At 37.9% G+C, this 22,908-nt stretch overlaps 1 protein-coding gene across 1 annotated transcript in view; it reads right to left on the reverse strand.

Annotated features, from left to right (window-relative positions):
• COL4A4 (collagen type IV alpha 4 chain) overlaps positions 1 to 22,908 on the reverse strand; it is an 81,006-nt gene that overhangs the window by 30,957 nt on the left and 27,141 nt on the right. The window contains exons 8-27 of the mRNA XM_068954149.1: positions 21,337 to 21,405; positions 21,055 to 21,090; positions 20,192 to 20,254; positions 19,659 to 19,694; positions 19,438 to 19,479; positions 18,364 to 18,444; positions 17,017 to 17,070; positions 15,752 to 15,811; positions 15,065 to 15,109; positions 13,945 to 13,998; positions 11,577 to 11,646; positions 9,209 to 9,313; positions 8,381 to 8,545; positions 7,734 to 7,826; positions 7,235 to 7,398; positions 4,232 to 4,304; positions 2,826 to 2,932; positions 2,214 to 2,397; positions 1,363 to 1,431; positions 166 to 270 (exon numbers count right to left, since the gene is read on the reverse strand). Of these exons, the coding sequence (XP_068810250.1) occupies positions 166 to 270; positions 1,363 to 1,431; positions 2,214 to 2,397; positions 2,826 to 2,932; positions 4,232 to 4,304; positions 7,235 to 7,398; positions 7,734 to 7,826; positions 8,381 to 8,545; positions 9,209 to 9,313; positions 11,577 to 11,646; positions 13,945 to 13,998; positions 15,065 to 15,109; positions 15,752 to 15,811; positions 17,017 to 17,070; positions 18,364 to 18,444; positions 19,438 to 19,479; positions 19,659 to 19,694; positions 20,192 to 20,254; positions 21,055 to 21,090; positions 21,337 to 21,405 (1,675 nt within the window). The remainder of the gene's footprint in view (positions 1 to 165; positions 271 to 1,362; positions 1,432 to 2,213; positions 2,398 to 2,825; positions 2,933 to 4,231; positions 4,305 to 7,234; positions 7,399 to 7,733; positions 7,827 to 8,380; positions 8,546 to 9,208; positions 9,314 to 11,576; positions 11,647 to 13,944; positions 13,999 to 15,064; positions 15,110 to 15,751; positions 15,812 to 17,016; positions 17,071 to 18,363; positions 18,445 to 19,437; positions 19,480 to 19,658; positions 19,695 to 20,191; positions 20,255 to 21,054; positions 21,091 to 21,336; positions 21,406 to 22,908) is intronic.

Here is a 22,908-nt window from a genome sequence, read left to right on the forward strand (position 1 = left end):
GTACCTGCTGGAGGAAAGAAAGGAAACTGGTAAAGATTCCTCTACCCATCAGCCTTAGTTGAAATGTACTTCCCATTCTAATCTACCATGACAGCTACCTTACTCTGTATGTATGTATTATAGCCCGATCAGCAGGCCTCTTGGACTAGGAAAAGCACATTTCACCTTCTGGCCCAGGGATTCCTGCTCCTGGCCTGCCTGACTGGCCTTTCTGCCCATCAAAGCCATTTGGTCCAGGACGACCAGGGAGTCCTTTTAAACCCTTTGGTCCTGGAAACAGAAAAAGAATACGCAACATATTAAACCTCTAGAGAAACAGTATTGAATCTTTATCCCATGCTACAAAGTATAAGATGTATACGCAAATTCATATACTTTGAAGACCGGTTGTTCGTGGGTTTCCAACGTTTTGGGCAAAAGCTGCCACTTTGGCCATCAAATGCATGGCTGCTGTTTTTCTAAATGGACTTGTATTCCAATCCATAAACAGTGGACTGCAAATCTCCAGAGTAAACCAGTAAAAATAATCTTATGACATTTTAATGTCACAGGATATCACCAGTATTAACTTTGTGAATGATGGGTGTCAACTCAATTTCTTATATACATCTGTGCTATATGTTTATTCTGAAATGGTGCAGATGAACTCGATACATTAATCCCTGTTCTCTCATCTCTGTATGAGATTTAGCTACCACATGCAATACTGAAGTCAGGGAGCTGTGTAACACCAGCATAAAGTGACAGCTTGAAAATCCAGTCTCCCCATTTGTTCTGATCATGATCTCCGTATTTTCATGAGATTTTTCCAAATGCTTTGGAGGTGATCACAAGCAACGTTTGGCCAGTTCCTCGTTCATTTATTTGAATTTAAATTAATTTTAGCAGAGGAGATCTTGGTAATAAATGTTCAAATCTTAGCGTTCAGTCACAACTTGGCCTGAACAATATAATTCTAGAAATTGTGGACCTGCAGCATATCTTTCCTGGTATCCCTTCTTTCCCTTCTTTCCTGGTATCCAAACGTAGCTATTCCAGGTCCTGTGCGAGTCCATCCAACTGCCTATTTTACAGCCTCTCTCATGCATTTTAATTGAAGCAGGACATAGTTTCATGCAGCTACCTTCATGTAATCATTTCTAAGGAAGCAGCCGGCACTCTTTTTGATCAAGCAAACTGCAGCTGTCAAGCCTTTGGCTGTATTTGCAATTTTACGTTTGGAGACATGTATCTGTTGAAAAACTAGAATGCGTACTGTATACTTTATTTTTATGATAGCTTTTTTTTTTTAGTTAGCAATTAAAACTCAAATTCAATTAAGAAAAACAGAACGTTCCCCCATGTGCCCCTCAGTAAACATACCTTGAACACCTTTAAAACCTGGGGGGCCTGGATTTCCAGGGTATGGTGGAGTAATACAGACTGTCTCACCTGAAGCAAGAGGGGAAAAAGGAACTGGCAACTTTTATTTGTGAATAAATAAATGGAGTCTGACCGTTTACTGTAATATTTCTGTGAAATTAACCACATGTGCACAGGTAAAGAGAAAGGACTATTTATACCTATCATCATTTCCGTATTATATTTTTGGCAGAGAATCTTAAAACACATTTTTCTTGCCCTTATTTTATATCTATTATTGATAATGAGTCGCGCTGTTGTAATATAGTTGTGTAAAGACAAAGGTTTTATTTTTACTTTATGTCAGTAGAAATTTGTCTTTACAATAGCCTGTGTTGAAAGAAAGAGAAATGACATTTTAATCTCAATTCTGTGTACGTTTCTGGTTTATTCATATTGATACCAGTGTAGAATTTTTTTTTTTTACAGAGAATATTTATAAACAAAGATTGAGCCTCAAGCTTTTGAGTTGTCCTTCCTGCTCCTTCACCAAAAATACCTTGCCCTGCAAATTCTTATATACAGGAATACCCTTCACTCCAGAAAGTAATTACTCTGACAGTGTGCGAGTAGCAGTTTGCAGGTTCAAGGCCCCTAACGATTCATATTCTCACCAGTGTGTGCTGCTAAATGCAGACAGCGTTCTGCTTTTCAGTGGACGTATTTCACATGACCACTAAGCTTGCCATAATTGCTTTTCACTATAAATGAATGAATAACGCAGGCATATATATAATGCATGTTTGGCAGGATCCATTACAGTTTCATGAGTATTTCATGATCTAGATCTTAATGTAAATATTCAGAATTACCTTTCTGACCCTTTGGACCATGTGGCCCAATGCTACCAGTATCACCAAAGTCTCCAGGGATTCCTCTGACTCCTGGTGGGCCAGGAAACCCCAAACCAGGCAATCCCATCCGTCCTTTCACCCCAGGACTTCCTGGGACCCCAGGGAACCCTTTATCGCCCAGCAGTGGTACTCCAGAATCGCCCTAAAAGAAAAGAAATTGTAGATAAGAAGTAACAAGACCTGATCTCTTTCTTCTCCTTGATTATCAAAAGCTATGTTAGAGAAGTATCTGGGGAAACCACTGTCCCACAGTTAAGTGACTACATGGATGATATGAGCAGCTTTAACTATTCAAAGGCAATAGGAATGGATCTTCCTAATCCCATAATATAGACACAGCCTATGCAGAAATTATACCCAGGAATCCCACAATGAAAAATAGTATTTCTACAGAAATCATTTTTTTCAATGGTTAATAACTATGATTTTTGTTTGACCAACAAAAAACTATAAAAGGAATTCAGCTGTTAGAAGTTTGGCATAAAATGATACTTTTCTTTAAGTAGCTGACCTTTTGTAAAACAAGATGTTAAATGAAATGGAAAAAAATTCACAGAAAGTCAAACCTACCTTGGCTCCTTTTTCCCCAGGCAGTCCTAGTTCCCCTTCTCTGCCATCATTACCTCTTTGGCCTGGAAATCCTGGAACCCCAGTAGGACCTCTTTCACCTTTTATTCCTTAAAACAATTTAAAAAATGAAATACAATATTTACAGCAGCTTTTTTAATTTCTTTCTGCTTATATAAATGCTGGGTAACTGTTCATTACATCTGGAACTGTATTAACAATTTTCAGTTCCTGAATTCTGATTTCCTCAGTGAGGTATTTTGGGCTTAGGAAGGCAGTATGTAGTTGGACGCTTCATGGAACAACTCAGTCTCTCTCTCTCTCTGTAAAAGGCATGTTTATAGGCACAGTAAGAATGCGGCTTCTGTTCCTTCATTATGCAGAGTAAAAATGTTTTGCTGTTGCAATTAGTCAGAGTTTTAATCCTTGATTTCAGTGAAATCAAGATATAACCATGCCATGTGATGTAGAACATTTGCACCAAGAGTCTTGATATTTTTGTGGATTTCTCTGCCATTGATATTTATGAAAATGTAATTTTTGCATAAAGAAAAATAAAGGATTCTTGATACAGCAGAATAAATCTTTGGGTCAGGATACCCAAAAATTCATTTTGCTGTGTCAAGAAATTCTTTACAAATAAACAGCAAATGTTTTGTCTTGCTTCAATGTCTGTAAACACATACAGAAAGCATCCAAAGCTGAAGTAACTTTTCATGAACAGTAAGATAGCCCATTTTTTGTTTGAATAATTAATTTAGCATTTCTAATTAAGCCTTGCCATCAGATTACTGTAACTTGTTGTTTTCAGTTTCTTTTGCAAATCATAACCGTATCTGTGGAGGGTCTTTGATCTATTTAATTGCAAGAATTTCAGTTGTGCATCTGGTGGCCTACTGTTTCTCTTCAATGCCTGGTTAAGAGTAATTTTTAGAAACAGGAGCAGGAATTGGAACGGCCATTGAGATTTTGAATTTTTCCCAGGGAGAATGTTGTTGGTTTAAGGGGAGGTAACAGCTGAGCTACTGGCTTATGGCTCTTTAGGGAGTGTGTTCCTGTACAATAATATTTCTTCATACTTTGACAATAATTGTGTTCTATTTAGTTTTAGCTATACAGACCTCTGTAGGACCCTGATTATCACTCATGGCACAAAAAGTCATTTGTTACCATTAATAACAAGTTGGTAAACCTGTTTCATGTCTCAATGAAAGTAAAAAACATAAAAACTTGTGTTGAGCAACAAGATGAAAGAGATGGTACCAAGAAAGAAGTTTGAATACACAGGACTTCTAGACTTCAGTAACTTTGCAAATAATGGTTTTAATAAAGAGTAGATGAATGCAGTTCTCGCATTACCTAAACATCGTATAGGAAACAAAAAGGCTAATGATAAAATGCAGACTTACCTTTTATTCTAATTCTCCCTGGATCACCCTTCTCTCCTTTTTCACCATCTCGTCCAGCAGAACCAGGTGTCCCCTTACCGTTAAACAACAACAAAAAAGCATCAGTTACTCTCAAGTAATGAATCAACATAAATAATGGGAATTAAATCTCTCTCTCTTACATTGTTTCTAAAACTAGACCAGTTAAGCTAATATGTGAGAAAAGAAACACTATCTCTTTTGACATCTATAAAGACGTGTATGAACAGAGCCTGGTCTTTTCAGCCTAACTCTGCCACATGCGCAGAGAAAGAACTATATAAAATTAAGTAATGCAGGAAAGAATTGGGCCTTGTTCAGCTGTAGCTTGTAAATGCAAGAACATTAAGATACAAACAATTCACAAACTCTTCCCATTGCAGACTGTGACCCAGAATCCACTGAGGCAAGTGATTGGAGCAACACAACTGCTGGATGAGGCTGTCCTGCCCCAGGTGAACGTGGCAGTAGGTAGGTGATGCTTATCTGCTGAGTTAAAGCCCACAAAGCTGCCAATATAAAATCTGATCTACATTTAGTTTGGTACCTAGCACTGTTAGAAGAATCTATGACTTGACAGGATTAGAGCAGGGGAGAAAAGGACTTTCCTATATTTTTACATTAACTTTGCTCTCAGTTCTCCAAGCAGCATCTGTTTTAGGCACTGTGATTGGTTAGGGTGATCTTGCAAAAGTACACATGGGTAAATACACTTTACCCTATGAAATTTGCACAGAATCAAAAGCCCACCAAGGCTGGAAAACTGGGGTATTATTTAGCCAGTTTCCTCTGTTGTTCAAAATCTTTCACCAAGAAATAGGTGGAGAAAATGCAATTTATAGAGTGATTGTAAACCGTGATAATGGTAAAATATGCAGCAGATTTCTGAAAAATGTGGTGTCTCTGAAACTAGCAGTGACTAATTGCTAAAATGTCCACATCTTCAAGTTGGTAATGCCCAGTCATTAATGTTCAAAAAGCTAAGTAAGATATTTGGGAAGAAAAGAGAACAGAAAAATGGAAAAAGTACATAGATATTAAATGCATTAGACCATAGCACTCCTCCATCAAAGTGAATTATTTCTCTCCAACCTGATAACTTTGTCTTTTTTTTCACTTAAGTAATCTAAGAGGTACCTAAGTGAACAAGGCTTCAAGCTTTCCTTCAAAACCAGAAGGGCTAAAATGTACTTTCAATGTACTTACAGATAGGATTTTAAGAAAAAGCAAAATAAAAACAAAGCAAAGCTTACAGTGAGATCATTGGAACTGGAATGACAGTGTCCTTCCAGCTCCTTCTTTCAATCTCACAAAGTTTTTCTTTTTTGAAAGTGAAAGTTTTGGAAATTTAAGCCATTCCTCTAAAAATGTTAAAAAGTGCTCTGCTATCAAAAAAAAAAAAAAAAAGCACCCCAAGCCTTGTGATGCACCAATCACCATAAAGCCAGGCATATTTACATATATATTCAAAGAAATTGCTATCACACACAGGAAAAACAAAAATCGCCATCTGGCAGCAATTTGGTATGCAGCATCCTAGATGTATAGTGCCAGACCAGAGCATGTTGAGGTGCAACAAAAAAAGAAACAAAAGAATCAAAGCAGGTCCAATAAATCATCTTAAAATATATATCAAATGCAGTTAGATTAAGTGGGGTTTTGAATTATTGCGCATTGTGGGAAATAAGATATACTTTATGAAGCACATTAAAGAAAAGAAGTCTGTTTCCAGAATTAATAGCTAGTTTCAGTGAGTTAGGCAACAAGCATCATCCAGTAAGTTATCAACCCAGGAAACATCTAGATCTTGAGCTCAAATTTCCTTTGATATGTTAATCCTGCTGATAGCCCATATTGCTCTGGAAATACACATCTGATCTAAAGGTTCCTTTAAAATATTTGTGTAAGAACTGCCCCCTTTTCCTTCTCCCCCCTCTGCCTTGTAAATGCATTTATGAAAAATTGCTTGTCAGGTTTGATAACATTGGAATGAACTGGTAGTAGGGAAAATGAACACTGTATGCAGATGTGAAATGATTCTTATACTCAAAACCTTTTTTTACCAAAAGTTCATTCAGTTTCTATTCTTGAGAAGCTTTGCGCAAAATTATTATATTGCAAGGAAGCTATTCATGCAAACTGAAAATACTTTATTTTGATGGTTATAATAATTTTTCCTTCTAAGGACTATTAAATCAAGGACAAAATCTTGATTCCGTTTCAGCTTTGTTGCTAATACATATAGCATAAAGAGACAAAGTGTTGCCTTTAGTGGCTGGTCCTCATGGAGAACAAACTTTGGCTGAGTAGTGACTGAAAATGGGAGATAAAGTAATATGGAACAGTGAAGGGATAAACACAACTGAAAAAAATAACACTGCCTTTAAGAAACTGTGGGAGTGAAAGACTATATTCAGACTGCCTCATCAAAGAAATTAAGACTGTGGACGCTGCTCTAAGTACTTCAAGTAATTTATAAAAAAGGGGGAAAAAAAAAAAAAGAAAACTGCTTGAAATGCCTGACTAAAATGAAAGGTTCCCTCCACCCCCGGAATAATGTTAACATCAAATCCATCTTGACCTGCTGACACCATGCAATTCTTTGTCTTGATAACATTTTGCTGGAAATCCTTTCCTTTGAAATAACTGAATAAAAAATCTTCAGTGAAGAAATTTGTGTGTCAACAGTATTATCAGTGGATATTCAAACTAAAAGTAAAAATAAGTTGAAACCAAAACAAAATGAACACACAACAGCCTTCCCAACCACCCTACAGACACAGCATGGGATTCCGTCCCTCAGTATAAAACTCTGCCCACTGCTGCAAGCAAAATTGTAAATAAACTATAAAACTGTGCAATAAGGAGAAGCAGATGCAACTTTCAGAGAGTTTTTCAGGGCAATTTTTCTCCCACCCTGAATATCTCCTGTATGAGTGATGAGATGATGTTATTTATTTACTGCAGCTCATGAAAACTACTCACAGGGAGCCCTGGTGATCCCATTGCACCAGATAAGCCTGGGTTGCCCTTTTCTCCATGTCTGCCAGGGTATCCCATTTGTCCTTTCTTTCCTTGAGTACCTGGAGGTCCTTGTATACCACGGGGACCAGGAGGACCAGGGCTACATGAGCAGAGGCCTTGGTTTCCTATGTGAATGTTACAAAATTACATTCAAACAGTTGCAAAATTAATAATACTGCCTTTTTATTTTCTGTATGTGTAGTGCACAGACTGTTTTATTTCCTCGTGGCTTTCAAACAAGTGAAGTATACCAGTATGCTTTTACAGTGTTGAGTAACTGCTGTATCAGCAGTACTCTACTAACTTAGAAGCCACAATGCTAATAGGCCATTTAACTCCTCCTTTTGATGGGACTGAACCTCCATGCTACCATAAACTTGTGCTTGCAAATTTAAACTGAAGTGCTGATAGGTCCGGCAGAGGTCTCATATTTAAAATGTTGCTATCCAGGCATACTTACCCTTTTCTCCTTTTTCACCTTTTCTTCCTGGAAGGCCTGTCTGACCTTTTGCTCCAGGTTCTCCAGGGATCCCTCTATCAGTACAAATTACACCTTTCAAGAAACAGAAATTGTACACCTAATATAAATCAGACTTGCTGTTTCCACAACTTAATGCACATTTTCTCTTCTTCCTTATTTTGGCATCTTCACCTGAGAACTAGAGATCTAATGAAATGCTTTACAAGTCATTGCTTACTGACTACAAGAGTCAGTCTGGCTAGAGTTTATGTTCGCACAACATCAACTTTGCTACTGTTTCTTCCCCTTCCCACTGCTGAATTTTAGGGCTCTTGTTTCTTTACTAAAGGATGCTGATTTGGGCTTCTCTCCAATTTGCTCTTTTTAAATTCAGGTGCTGTATTTTTCAGGGACATTTTTCATACCTGGGTCTAAATTGCCCAGAAAATTATGAAAATCTTGACATCTCATTGATGGACAATTAATGTGAAAAACATGTAATCTATATTACACATCCTACTTATCTATATCAAAAGCAGTGGAGAAAGAAGAAAATTGTTGTTAGTGCTTTCTCACTGAGCTCTTGAGTCTATTAATGTGCAGAATGATGTTCTCACAGTACAAATTGCTGTTGCTGCTGAACTTACTGGGTAGTCCCGGTAAGCCTGGTCTTCCTGGCTGTCCTGGTAATCCTGGTGGTCCAGGAAATCCAGGTCTTCCTGGGACTGATTCACCTGTTCCAGGGAAACCAGGGTCACCTTGAAAACCTTGCGGACCTGGTGTCCCACTTGTTCCTGGCAGGCCAGGCAGACCTGTAAAGAAAATAATGATACATGGCCCATACAGCATGATAATAAGGATTACTACAAGATAGCAAGGAGGAAATTACATGCCATTCAGAACTATCCTGCAGAAGAGCTTCTATAACAAAGGCTTAGCTGGCCAAAATCCTCTGAAATGCATCTTTTTTGTCTAGTTTTGATGTCTAAAGCTTTAGGTTCTCCAGAATTCCCAGGAAAAAAGAGGATCCTGCTTTGGACCTTCAAATACCTCTCTTCCCCATCACCACTATCTTTTTTTCCAGTCACCCTAGCCAATCTTGTTGTTCCTTACACATAGCAAAGTCCACACCTTTGATCATCTACATCACCCTTGTTTATACCTTTCTGAGACTGAGAACAAAATTTCTGGGCACAGCATTCCAGATACAGGCACACCATGGGTTTACAGTGGACTGTAGCGTTCTGTTTTGTCTTTTGTTCCTTTCCTAGTAATTCCTAATGTTCTATTTGAGGCTTCTTGGTTCTTTTTTGGCTACTACTAAGTGCTGAGCTAACATTTTTATAGCACTGTGTGAGAAGTCCAAATCCTTATTGTTGGTGACTCATCTCAAACTAGAATAAAGAAGAGTTTTCTTTTAACTGCCTTATCTCCTACTGGTATATAGTTCATATTTTAATCTCTACATCTCTTACTTGTTCCATCATCTCCTGGTCTTCCTAGTGGGCCTGCAAGGCCAGGTGGTCCAATTGACCCCATATCACCAATGGGACCCGGAAATCCAGGATCTCCTTGCAGACCTACACAAAATTTTAAAATATGTGAATTTAACATCTTATGCAATTGATAGCTTGGATCTAAATTAAATTGCAACTGAAATTATAGTTCATGAACTACACAAAAGTAAAATACAGTAACTTCTCTTTAGCCTTTATGAAACAGCTTTAAATGTGTAACAGTCTAATTTTAAGGTGGGAGGATTTGGTTGCTTATCTAAGGATTCCTGCCCATTTCATGGACACACAGTTTTAAATCTTTGTTACTCAGTAGAAGTAATATCTTTGAGCTACATACTTGAGCTACATACAGAAGTGTTTGCCCAGGTAAATACATTTAGCATTTCCAACAAACATGCATCTGATGTTACACACATTTGAGAAGGCACAAAAGGAGGTCATTTCAGGATCATCCTAGTTGAAAAGATCCAAATTTTAAAAAGTGTATTTTGAACATTTAAATAACAAATAAAAATACTTTTGTAATTACTTCATGATAAAGAAAACTTGAATCAGATATAAAGGGTTTGATTAAATTGGAAAAGCAAAATATTGATAATGATGCTGCTCTCACTAAACCCTACCAAAAAACCATTTTTCTGACAAATGTACGAATACCTCAATATCCATTCACACACTGGTATGTGGTTAACTTTAAATGCTACTTGAGATATTAAAATTAAGCATAGAATTAAATCTGAGGCCAATGGAAAACTAATTTAACTGATTTGGGATTGAGTCCCTGTCCAACAGGGAGGTTCTGCTAAACTGGGGTTGTGTTGTAAATAACTTGTGTGTCAACACAAGTCAGCATTCGCAACACAGATCAGCATTCGCTGCACTAGAAATACACTGCATGGGAAGTTCTTTAAAACCCTTTTACAATAAAGGTTCCCTAATTGTGAGATGCCAGCACAAACACATTGCAGGCAGCATGCCTGGCTGCTCCCTGCTGCTTCCTGCTGTGAAATAAGAACTTCCACATAGCATTATCACCAATGAGGTCATAAAGATGTGGACAAGGGAGGTAGAAGTTAAAGTCCCAGTCTGAGGCTGAAGCAGGAAGGCAATGAGATTAAGAGGTATTTTGTTGGGTGCACTAGTTACAGATGTGTGGAACAAAGATGATATAAGGTTGCAGGAAGAAGAGATGGAAGTATGGTTCCTTCCTGCAAATGATTATGAGTTAGTACCAACTGGTATTTATTGATGGTATCAGCAACTACAGTTGCAGCTGCCAGGGCTAGCCAGGCAAAAAATATTTGGAAATGCCTACTCTAAAGCATTAAAATTAGGAATTGTATTAATGAGTGATAACACAATGCTAAGGTAGAATTAGTGTGTGTTGATCCATCTTTTTTTTTTTTTTTTGCAGAGAACCATAGTGTGCATATGCCTTTTTATGCACACCTAACAAACTTGCTGCTTCTAGGAATCGTACGATCTCCTGCATGTTTGCAGGCTGCAAAGCATGTGCACAGTAAGTTTAGTACTTCCTGAAAAATATTGGTTCTTCTGGATGCATGGTACAATCATGGAACACATGCTCTGACTGTCCGGGAATTCTAGAGGTAAGGTTGAACAAAGTGTCTCACGCTAGCACACGCATACTCTATAGCACAAGAAATTCTGGGTAAACTTAGTAATTTCCCTACATCTGCCCAGACTAGATTTCTAAGGAGGAAAAAAACAACATAGGGAAGAAAGGGGGAAATGATGACTTATTAAACTCTGAAGCCTTTCCTTTTCTTATGTTTGCAGCACTTAATGACACACTGAAATACAATGATAACAGCTAGAACTCATATTAACTCAAAACGGCTTTTAAAAGCAGTGGAACTCAATGACAAAATCCTGTCTGAACCAGTGTCAGGGCTTTCCACAAACTTCTGAGCAACCAGGATTTCACCACTGCTATGCAATAGCAGGCTTAATTGAAGTCTAAAATCTGTGTGTTGTGGCAATTCTGAAAGTAAGAATACTAAAATACAACGGCTTACTTATTTGTAGACCATTACCTAGCATGGGCTTTTTTTACAGGTCTAAATATGCTTAGATCTAATAACTAGAGACAGTCTGGCAGATGTAGCTGTGACTGTATGCATAAAGATCTTTAAAGCAAACATTTAATCTGAAATGTGTATGTCTAACATAGTTCCAGTAAAATCAGCAAGACACAAATGAAATGCAGAATGCGGCAATTAGGGAGACAACGTTTTAGGATCTTGTCCTCTGAATTCCTAGTGATCACTGTCAAACAGAACGAGTAGTTAAAACTAGCTATAACCTTTTACAGGAAACAGTGGAGTTCCAACAGTTCCAGGAGGACCTGGGGGCCCTTTTTCTCCAGGATCCCCCTGTAAGAATCCAACAACAAAGTTTATGGATAGATATAAACATGAAATTTACTAGCATCTATCTGAAAATTTCAGCGGGGGGAGGGGGGCACAAGGATGTGACAAATCCAAATCACCTGAGAAACTCAATTGTGACACTGCATAACATTTAAGACCAGACAAAAAAATTTTACAATAATCTTTATCTTTAAGGATACCAGTGATTAAACAGTAATATACTTATCTCACACATCCATTTGACTTTTCAGAACTTCGGACTGCTATGTCTGATTTCATTCATGTATTGCAAAATTGAGTCAATTACAGTAAAATCAGTACCAGATGTAATTGAAATGCTTTGATTGAATTGATGTACTGATGTAATTATTTGTCTTAAAATTCTACATAAGAATTTGGAAATTACTTTTATGACGATAGATAAGCATTAAGGAAAGAAGTTTCGCAGTTTGATGGATATTATCAATGGTTAAGAGATACTCTTAGTTCTTATAAAAAGTTTAGCACATCTGCATCAGGGAAACATTATAGTGCCTACTAATACCAAGGAAAATCACTTCTGCTTGGAGGATTTCTAAATTAGCTTGGATGTTGATAGTTAGGATTGCAAGTAAAGTGGACTTTAGGGAAGTTTTTTATGTGGCAAATAGCATTAGACTTTTTCGCTTTGGTGTAGATTAGGAATCAGCCTAGCTCTCTGCGCCAAATGGGAACTGAGAATCTAAAAATGTGGATCTGGGAACTGCTTGGTGAGGTAGTATTCCTGAGACTGGAGTTTGAGGTGTTCTAGGACAGAGACGAGAACTGGGACTGTAAAACTGGATGCTCACTCTTATATGAGTAAAAGCAAGGAGTTCATGCCTCTATTTGGCGGCTTTTAAAAAATATTGATATCTTTGTCATATTTGAGCAGTACTGGAGCTGTTGCTGACTGCTGGCCTCTTAACAGATGCCAGGAACTTCTTCCTCTGACTGTATCTTGCTAAATGCAATAACACAACTTTGTAACTCTTTGGCTATTTTAAACAGGAATGTAAATTTGTCTTCCCTAATGATATAAGAGAAACTTCTATGTGGCAGGAAAGAAAGCAAAAGTAAACAAGAAGAGTTTTCCGCCTCTGATAAAGTTATAAAGTATTTTGAGATATAAAATTAATGATTGTGAAAGTAACAATAAAAATACGTATGGTAGATGGATGTGGTCCCAGTCATGAATGACTTACCATGTTAATTTTAAAATGACACAACCAGACAGCAAGAAAGAACTGAAGAGTCAATGAGACAAGGTCAAAAAGTTCAATTCTTGATACCTCCTGAACTGGCAAATTCTAACGGTACTCTTTAAAGATCTCTGTCCTTAGGCTTTTAGATTTATGACCATCTCCGGGTGACAGCTTACTACTTACTAATTTTCACTGGACTGATTAGATCTGCACTTTTCAGGACTAATCTGATTTATCCAGTTGTTTTTCAAGCAGAATGGAAGACTATGTCATCTTTCTGAATCCTGCATGTGTTAACCTGAATATTTTCAGTTGGGTCCATACTTGGTTCTTTTTCTTTTGCTCCATGCATGAGCAAATGTACTATCTTTAATGCAGACATTCAGACTTTTCCCTAGTATTATCTAACAATAATTAATCATCCTCTGCTTATTCTTTGCAGCATTAATTGATGGCTTCTGAGGTTGTGGGCTAAGGAACAGAGACTTAAGAGTGGTTCTGCCAATACAATGTGATATTTCTTCTCCACATGTTGTCTCACGTTTGTTAATGATGCCCCCAACTCAAGTAATATGCACATCAGGGTGAGTATTTATTAACAATACAACACTCAGGGTTTGATTCCTGTTTTGGAGGATAATGGACTGCAGTGATCTTTCTGTTACTGTATGAGGTACGCAATGTCTCCATCTAATTAGCATCTGAATGATCTTGCATTGTTATAAAGCTGACAATAAGCAAACGGCAGAAAAATGAATATACATGGAGGTTTGTTTTTTTTTTCCAACTATGACTACATAAACTCAGGATAACTGTTGGCAAATGGGATTCACCAACTCCTGTGGCTGGCAATGTGGATTTCCCCCTCCCCTCATATGCACCAAGCAGGAAAGTTTACTTCTAATGTTATTTGCCACTACCGTAGCGAGTAACTATCACTATCATGACAAAACTAAATCTTAAAAGTAGTTATGAATGTAGAAAAGGCAATGGTCTGATAGGCAGGTACATTTGGGAGGGATCATTAACATTTATATAGATATATATGTGTATGTATGTATGTTTTTGTTCTTTTTACCTTTATGCCCGGATAGCCAGCTTGTCCAGGAAAACCAGCAACTCCTGGTTCTCCCTGGAAAGGATTACATAAATATCTTCGGGTAAATCTTTTAATACATTAATGCAATTAATTGTTGAACAAAAATCAATATGCCAGTCATACTGGTATCTTATAGTAGCATTCACAGTTTGTTTCAGAGAAATTAACTGAATTTGTACAACAGAGTATGTGTCAAAGAAACTCTTCAGTAACAAAAAGCAAAAACAAACCAAAAAAACCCCCAAAACTCCACATCTTTTTATCTATCACCAGGTTATTTAGATAGTGGTCAGTGGAACCAGTGCAGCTGGGACATAGAACTAGCTGGAATACACACTAGCAGACTCTAATAGACTGCTTCTGTTTAATTGGGTTGCTGAAATTGGGTTGCTGGCTGCTGAATGACCCTCTTGGGTCATTTCCATTTCTTGCATGGAAAGCAGCTCCATATCAGCTCCTCCTGTCCTTTTATGATCTGTTAATATACTCATTTATCCAGTATTCAAACTCTTTGAGCTGACAGTAGTAAAAAACAGAGTAAAAAGTAATTTTGCAGATAATACAGTCACCTGGAAAATAATTCCAGAAGCAAATATCTGTACATTAATGTGATTTATGAATAGCGTGACCGTTACCTTAACTAGATTTGGAAATGAGTTGGGGAGAGAAGATAGGAAAAAAGGCACGACATACTTAGATCTGCTGTGCTTTAATCCAGTAGGATGTTGTAAGTTCATAACTAACATTTAACAGACTTAACAGCAAAACTAGAATTTCATGAGCCAGAATGGCAAACAAAATATATACATAAGACAAAGCGACAAAAGTTGCCGTGCTATCATGCTATCTGCATGTCCTAATGGTTGTCCCTCCTGCTCACAACTTTGGATCCCCTTGCCAATTTCAGCCAAATTTCAGAGAGAGCAGAGGTCCCAAGGACAAGGAGTTCATACAACTTTAGTGGCAACAGGTAGCGGGGAGAAATGAGGAAATGCAATGTGAGCTACCAAGTATTAAGGATTTCCAAGTCTGCGCAAATCCATAGGAAATTAGACCTCACTGAACCCACTGCTCAGAGAGCAGGGACTTTATATCTTACCTTTATTCCAGGAAAACCTGCAGGTCCATAAGAACCAGGACTACCCTGATAAAAGCAAGCAGATTGAAAACTAAAACAGTGAAAGCCTATTCAAAGTGGCACCTATTCAGAATTGCTGAACGCTTAATATTCCTTAGACTCTTACCTGCCATAACATTTCCCAGTAGCTAGCACTTGCAACTGTTTTGCAAATACTTTATATGAGAGATGGACATAAATTTGAAATATAGCCAAGGCAAATCAGACAAGTCTTCACTTAAATTTTTATTATATTGTACCAAGCATAATAACAGATTCATTGCTCCACGTAAGCACTGTTATGCAAATCAAGTGGAAGCTGCTGCAAACACTTGCCACCTGTGTATACCAAATACATTAAAATTAGTGTGTTAGTACTGCGCTACTGCACAGTAGCTTTGTGCAGTACTAAATATTTATCAGATAAGCCCCCAGATTTGTTGTCTTTCCAAGGACAGAAAATACATATGTTTAAGTCTGGGATAGGGTGACTCCCAGGGCAGGACTCCTTATGTAAATATTCTATATAGAAAGTGAGACAGATTTGTTTAAAAAAAAAAAAAAAGACTTAAAATCTTCTTTGGAGATGCATACTTAAAGTAACTACCAAATATTTAATAAAATAATTATAGTGACTTTGTGAAAAAAATTTTTCTGCAGCTTTCTTACCCGTACTCCAGGGAATCCAGGAATACCTTTTTCACCCTTTTCTCCTCTCCCAGATACACCCTGGAGCATTCAAAACATTTTGTTTAAACAAACTGCTTGGTGAAGTGCTGTCACAAACTTTATTTTATGTGCATGCTTATTAGGTTATGTATATATTAGGTTAATGGACCTTGTTTCACTTACAAGGGTAAATCATTGGGGTTTATTTCATACAGCACTGTTTCAATTATTCAAGTATAACCTTAATTATTCAAGGAATATAAACCTGCTATGATCTCTTCTCTTAGCTTAATGGACCTTCAGCAGTTGGTTTTTTTAAGCTCTGAATTTGTGACCTTTTGGGCCACATTAGGCACTTCCTCAGTTACTGGTTGTAATTAATGAGTGTACTATTATCTACAGGGACAGCCAGTACCCCTCTTTTTCAAAGTAGAACTTAAATGAAAGGTTTGTCACCTTTCCCAGTGCTGAGTAACAGCGGTCCATTAATTTACAAAGGAAAATGACTTCCTGAAAAAGTGCTAGACTTAGGAATGCGATGTTCAGGCTTCTTGCTTCTTCTCTTCTGCCTACAAAGTTAAATAAGTGTTTAACACAGATTAACCAGCCTTGTTCTTTTGTGCCCAGTTATCTTCTTGTTCTCTGGGATCTGGTAGTTTCCTGTGGATTTTTCCCCCCAAAATTTATCTGAAATGCAGACTCCAAAATCATCTCTGTGGCTGCTTCTACTCAGCACCCAAGATCTTCTTCCTGGCAGACCAACTTTTAAATGAATTACGCCGAGAGAAGAAAAGAAAGGCCACATGAGACAGCAAACAGCAGCTCTCTCGCCAAACAGGTAGCTCTGCCTCTGATACTCTTGAGGATACTCAGAATCTGTGAAGTTAAAAGTTTCTCCCTAACATACTTATGCACCCTAATATGCCCCATTAAGATCCCATAAAGGTTAAGTTTGCTATCTTCCCTATTTCTCCTCTTGAGAAAGAATAATCCGTGCTTTTATTTTCTTCACAATCCCAGTCATTTATGTGTCAGTGACCCAACTGGAAATGACACTGACCTCTCACTACCAGGCAACATTTCATAGGCAGGTATCAAGTAGGACAGATTAGGAAGATTTTTTCAAAGGGTTTTGAAACATTTTTGCTTTCACATTGATTTAGGTGGTGATTAAATTTCATAACACAAGTGTGTTATTTCTTACATCACCTGTGCTTTAAAAGATTAAATTAATAAACATATGAAAAAAAAATCACATTACTTACTTTGGGTCCACGTGGTCCTCTGTCTCCTGTCATCCCAGGAAGTCCTTTTTGGCCCTGAGTATACAGGGAAAGCTTCTAACTTTCCTGCGTATTTTAACATGCAGGACATGCCTATCTGTCATTTAACTTTTTAAAGTCCTGTTCTGAATTACAGCTATTAAAATGGTACTTTGTTAAGCACTGGGCCTATTCCCACAGGCATAGGAAACTAAGAAAAACAAATAAGTACTGATTTTTATTTCTTTTAACACTGCCCAACCAGCACAGCCACTCTGCAGTGAGACAGATGCATCTTTTCACATCCAGAGATGTGCTAACTGGGGCTTTGTTCCTACAAACATGCATGACAGTAGTTCTGTTTTGTTTGTTGCTATATCTAGTTTGATGCAAACATTCACTGCATCTAAGCTTGTGCAGTACAGCCTCAGTCTGAATGAGTTGCACGGCTGGCATGCCACATTCTGCAGTAACATGGAGAGTACATACAGGTTCTTGTGGTCCTTCCCCTTTCCCCACGGGTCCACAGCTGTATATAGGAAGCATGTGCATGATCAAAAGCTAAGATCCGACATGTGAAATTCTTAGCTCCCTGAGGTGAGGCTGAAGGGCTGCCCATGTAAGATTCATCTTTGTGTTTGTGTGTGTGAGCAAATCAGCCTTGAGAACTACAGACACTCCAACATAGGGTTCCATAAGCTAATTTTGGTATCTTCTGTTCTTCTTTAACAAGTATTCTAATGTTTTAGGGCACACAATGAAGAATGATCCAGGACTTAGAAACAGTGGTGTTAGTTTGAATCTATTTTGACCAATGAAGTGCTGTGACTGTGGCTACAGTAGGCGTGTCATTGAAGAAGTACAGCAAATAACAGGATCTTGCATTAAAAATGCATAACAGAATCACACTTATTTTTCATTTTAGAAGAGCAGCCTAGAAGGGTTAGAGCTGATAGTTCAAAACGTTACACTGAAAAAAATTCAAATAGAACAAAGGCCAACAATCTGAAAAACAATGTTAGAACTATGAGAAGAGCCAGAAGAGACTGAATACCAGAGTAATGAGCTTCATGTGAGATGCCTGAAACATTATGATTTGCTAATAACAAAAAGTGAGGAAAACCAAAGCAAGGGCCGTATCTCCTTCATGTGTTAAGAGAAACATCCCTCAGGTAATGAGCTACAGCTCTCTTGAACACCTGTGGGAAGGGTGCTGAACACCAGGATTTCTACCGAAGTTCATGGTTTATTACAGAAAGATACGTCCTGTTTATGTCATCCTTACAAAAATTACATCACAGACTGTACTTGCCAAGTTGAGCACAGTTAAATGCAAACAGAGATTAACACCTTTTCTCCTTTGAACAGTTGAGCTCCAGGAGGTCCAATTAACAGTGGTGACCCTGGTGGCCCAGGAAGTCCAACATCACCCTGCAGAAGCCAGAGGAATGGCAGAAAGAAATGCTCTGTTCAGTGCAGCAATTCAGTGAGACTTAGCACGTATCCCTGTTGTACTACAGAACTATGTATTTCTTTACTCACTGAACATGTGCTGACACCTGATAAATAAGGGTTTATACTGAGGTCTGTAACCCTCTCTACATTCTTCCCAGGATGAGCATGACTGAAAATCTTTATCCCCTTCTATTCTCCCCGCTCATTAATAACAACATTGCCGTTAAGGAAATAAATGAGAGCTCTGTAGTCATGGCGCCTGCTATGGAGACAGTTACATGATTGTCGGAACTCTTTGCTTTCCATGCAGTCTCTCATGTTCCAACCTGAAGCCTTTGAGCACATGGCTTCGTGAATGTAAAGATGAGATTTGCTATGGGAAGTCTGGCATCTTAGAAACCTGTATGGATTCCAAAAAGTGATTGAACCAATTCATGAAAGAAAAATCAAATATTCTACTTTGGTGCTGGAAGTCCTGAATATGCTAATTGGTGGAGATGAGGAGAGGAAATATTACTATGTGCTTCTCCTGTTCTTTCATCCTTCCCTTGGCATCTGTTGTTGGTCACTGCAAGACATTAGATTCAGGGCCTGATCTGGTACAGCCTTTCTTACTGGCAGGTACTGCTGTGATTATTTAGGCAGAGCGCATACAGAAGGAAAGTGCTATGTAAATGTTAACTACCATATTGATTGCTGTTTTTCAAAAACTTCCAAAATTCACTCAATTCCCAACAAGACTCTGTACAGATGCCTAAAGTACATTGATGTAGATCTGAGTGCAGGATTACTGCAAGGTCAGAAAGTCCAGTTACACACACAGAACCCACATACCTGCATATGTCCGAACTAACAAAAACTTGAGCATGCATTTCTGCTTGAGAGATCTTCAATAAATGGAACTTATTTTCTTAGGATGTGCTTCTAATTTTAGAGGAAGGACAGCTTTAATAATATGTGTTTTCTTACCGGCTCCCCTTTTTGTCCATCCACTCCAATGCCTGGATTTCCCTAGTTGACAAAAATTGTATGCAGTTGGAAAGTAATCAGAAAATGCTGATATTAGAATTTAATCAAGAAATTTATTTGAAAAAAAAAACTGATAACAAACAGCCATAAGGGACAATTCAGATATCAGTATAAATTAATGCATTATCTCACTAACAACTTCAGGAAAAATAGTTGCCTACCTGTTCACCTGGCAAACCTGGGAAACCTGGAATACCCTTTAAAAGAAAGTGAAGAAAAGTTAGTATATCTCAAAGAGACAGCTTTGCTTTGAAAATTACACCTACTTGAAGGCATCACACAAGGTCAAAATCTCCTCTGGAGCATACCCCTCCCGAACTGCAATTTACTTCATCTGGTTGCTGCTTTCAGAAGGGCTGAACTGTGGCTCCCCCCCCCTTCCTATCTCCCACAAGGTGGCCTTGGGGAAAGGCAATAAGGGGAGAGTGCTACCAGCGTTCCTCTATGACCACAGACTGTCAGGATCAAACGTGGTTCACATAGTCGTGGGAAGAGACAACATATGCTCCAATTCCTGTACTTCCAGACTCACAAGGTAAGGCAAAAATCTCTCTTTTTATCAGCTGCCTCAGAAATGATGTCTAGGCCTGAATTCACATTGCCTTAATTGACATTAAGGCAAGCTCTAAAAGCTGTATACCAGAATTCATGCATATGCTGAAAATAAAAGACTATACAACTGTGGTGACCTTACAGGCAAGCCTGGTTGGCCTGGGTATCCAGATGGGCCCGTTGTACCTCTTGGCCCTCTAGGTCCCTGAAAAAGATGGCAAAAGGCTTGTTTGTGAAAATTCCAATAGCTTATCCTTTTCTTCACAAAGATAGTCTCTCTAAAATGCCTGCATCACTTGGACTCAGTCTACTGGCCACTGATTGCATTCCACCCACATATCCTTGGCCTGAAGTTTATACCACACCTGAAACATAATTGTCACTAGAGCAGCTCTGCACTAGTTTCTGGATCACACTGTACAGGTACAGCTACTGGCCAATGCACAGTTATATAGTATCAATGGACTGAAATACCTTGTTAGCAACTGTGCTATAGTATGTGGACTTGATACGGTTCATCAGTGAATACTTTTGTGAATAGACTAAGAAGATGATCCCAGAGCCATAAGAGTTGAGTCCATAAGAGCTCAGCAACCAAATTAAACCCTTTCTCCTCCCTCTGACATATTTTTATGGCCAAAATGTGGTAGTGTGCTGCATGTTCTTGGAAGACTCAACAGATGATACTTTTGAAGAAGGTGTCACATCTCTTCACATCTTGAATGTCATAAATTAGATATTTGGCAAACTGTGAGTATAGAAGGGGTAACAGCTACTCAATGCACTGCCAGTGCTTGGGCCCAAATCACAATGACGTATGGGGCAAGGTCTGTTTCCGCTCTTTTGAGCGAGCATAAACTGGCCATGGGGGCAATCTATAGGGACTGAATTTTTGTTAGTCTTTATTCTGGAATTTTGCTATTTAAGAAAGGCAGGGAGAAACCCCTAATTGCTTGTTATATCCAAAAAGCTTGCTGATAGATAGAACCTGCTGATTGTACTTACAGGCATGCCAGGAGGTCCAGGATCACCTCTATCTCCCTGTAATGACAGTCATTTAGCAAATGAAGTATCACAAGCTGTGACTTTTAATTGTTGGGGGGATTTTCTAGCTTCATAGCTTTTAAGATCTCAAGCTATCTGTTCCAGTTGTGTACTTGCATTTAATTTTGTTTATAGCAACCTTTATTAAACATTTAGGCTTTATGAGAACAATTAAATTTGCTACACATATTTTTCTTTAAGTTTTTTTTTCTTTTTTTTTTTTTTTTGCAATGATATACTCACTGGAGGTCCTCTTCCAAAATGGGAAACATATACTGAATTTCCTTTTTCTCCTTTTTGCCCTGGATACCCCTTTAAAGAAAAAGAAAGTCTTGTAAAACATTATGCTCCACTTTCTGATACCATAGATTCATTGATAATTCCCTAGGCTGTTTTTCTGGGGCCCGTATGTCACTAGGTGATTCATAAAAATCACTATAACTGCATTAGTATTTTGCAGTTCTTTTGTCTAACAAGACCCTTAAATATAAAATTATCTTCTTACCAGTGAGCAAAACAGCTCCTCACAGCTTTTGGACTCCTGCTCTCTTACAGAATCCTTAGCTCTTAGGTGCGTCAATATTCTAGAGTCTTTCCAGATCTTGCCGTTATATCCGTATTGCCATCTTTTATTTCACTGAGTCAGTGGCTTTATGTATTATGCACTCTGCTTTACCTGCATAATCTTCAGCGTTTCTAGACACTAGTAAATACATGTTCTAGTCTACACAAGAATGCCTAAAGGCCCCATTTTTCATAAAATTAAGTTCCCATGCTACTCGCTGTGGAATCTTCACATAACTTAGCCTATCTTAGCACCCTCAAAACCTCAGTCTGACTTAGCAGGAATGATGACTGATTTTGCAAAATTTTATTTTAATGCTTAGTTCACTATTATGAGCATGATGCATATATATTTAAAGAACAGATATATAAAGGCATTACTTCTGAAGATTTCTCAGAAGAAATCCAAATGTAGTAGGTATAATTAATTGGAGTCTATAACCAATTAGCTATTGGCTTCAATAAACTGGGCTACTGTTATTCACATATTTTAACCACTTTAAAACTGTATTGGTTTCTTGATATTTATGGTGGCTGTTTAAATCCTGAATCAGAATAAAACAGGTAAAGTCCTTAACCCTGGAATGCTACAATAAAGAGAAGAGAGTTACAGCTGTCTGCAGCTGCATATCTCTACAGCAGAATGGATACAGATTACAGGTCAAACAACAGCTGCTTAAGAACACATTAAACACGTGAAAAGCCAATTTGTCTTTGCGTTATTTAACTCATGTTTCTAAACACATTTTACATCTCATCTCTTACATAATAAATCTTCTTTTTTGGATTCAATTTGTCACCTTCTACATGACTTAGGTAAGGGCTTACAAATAGAAACTCTTTTTTTTCCAAGTTATTGGTCAGGAAAACGTACAGATCCTAAAAGATAACAGAAGTAAAGCTGACAAATATGTATGCAGTGTTACATAGAATTATCAGGGACAATGTTATAAGTGGGAAATAAAATATGTTAGCTGTAGAATATATTCAAGCTGGTGCTTGGTGCAAAAAATTGATTTGAAAACAGACAATCTGCATAGAGAGGTTGGAATTACATTCTTGTAAACAAGCAAATATGCTTACTATGTCTTGCTTTTCTGGGTAGCCAAATTAATTCACATTGGAATTTTAGTGTGGATACGCAAGGTTACATGCCTATTGTTTCTCCATTCCTTTTTAAGTTACAAGTACTTTTCTAGGCCTGCCAAAGCCCACGCTCCCGGAATTGGAGGATTCATGCTATAATTTGTC

Source organism: Struthio camelus, chromosome 9 (assembly GCF_040807025.1).
Source record: "Struthio camelus isolate bStrCam1 chromosome 9, bStrCam1.hap1, whole genome shotgun sequence".
NCBI classification, from domain to species: Eukaryota; Metazoa; Chordata; class Aves; order Struthioniformes; family Struthionidae; genus Struthio; species Struthio camelus.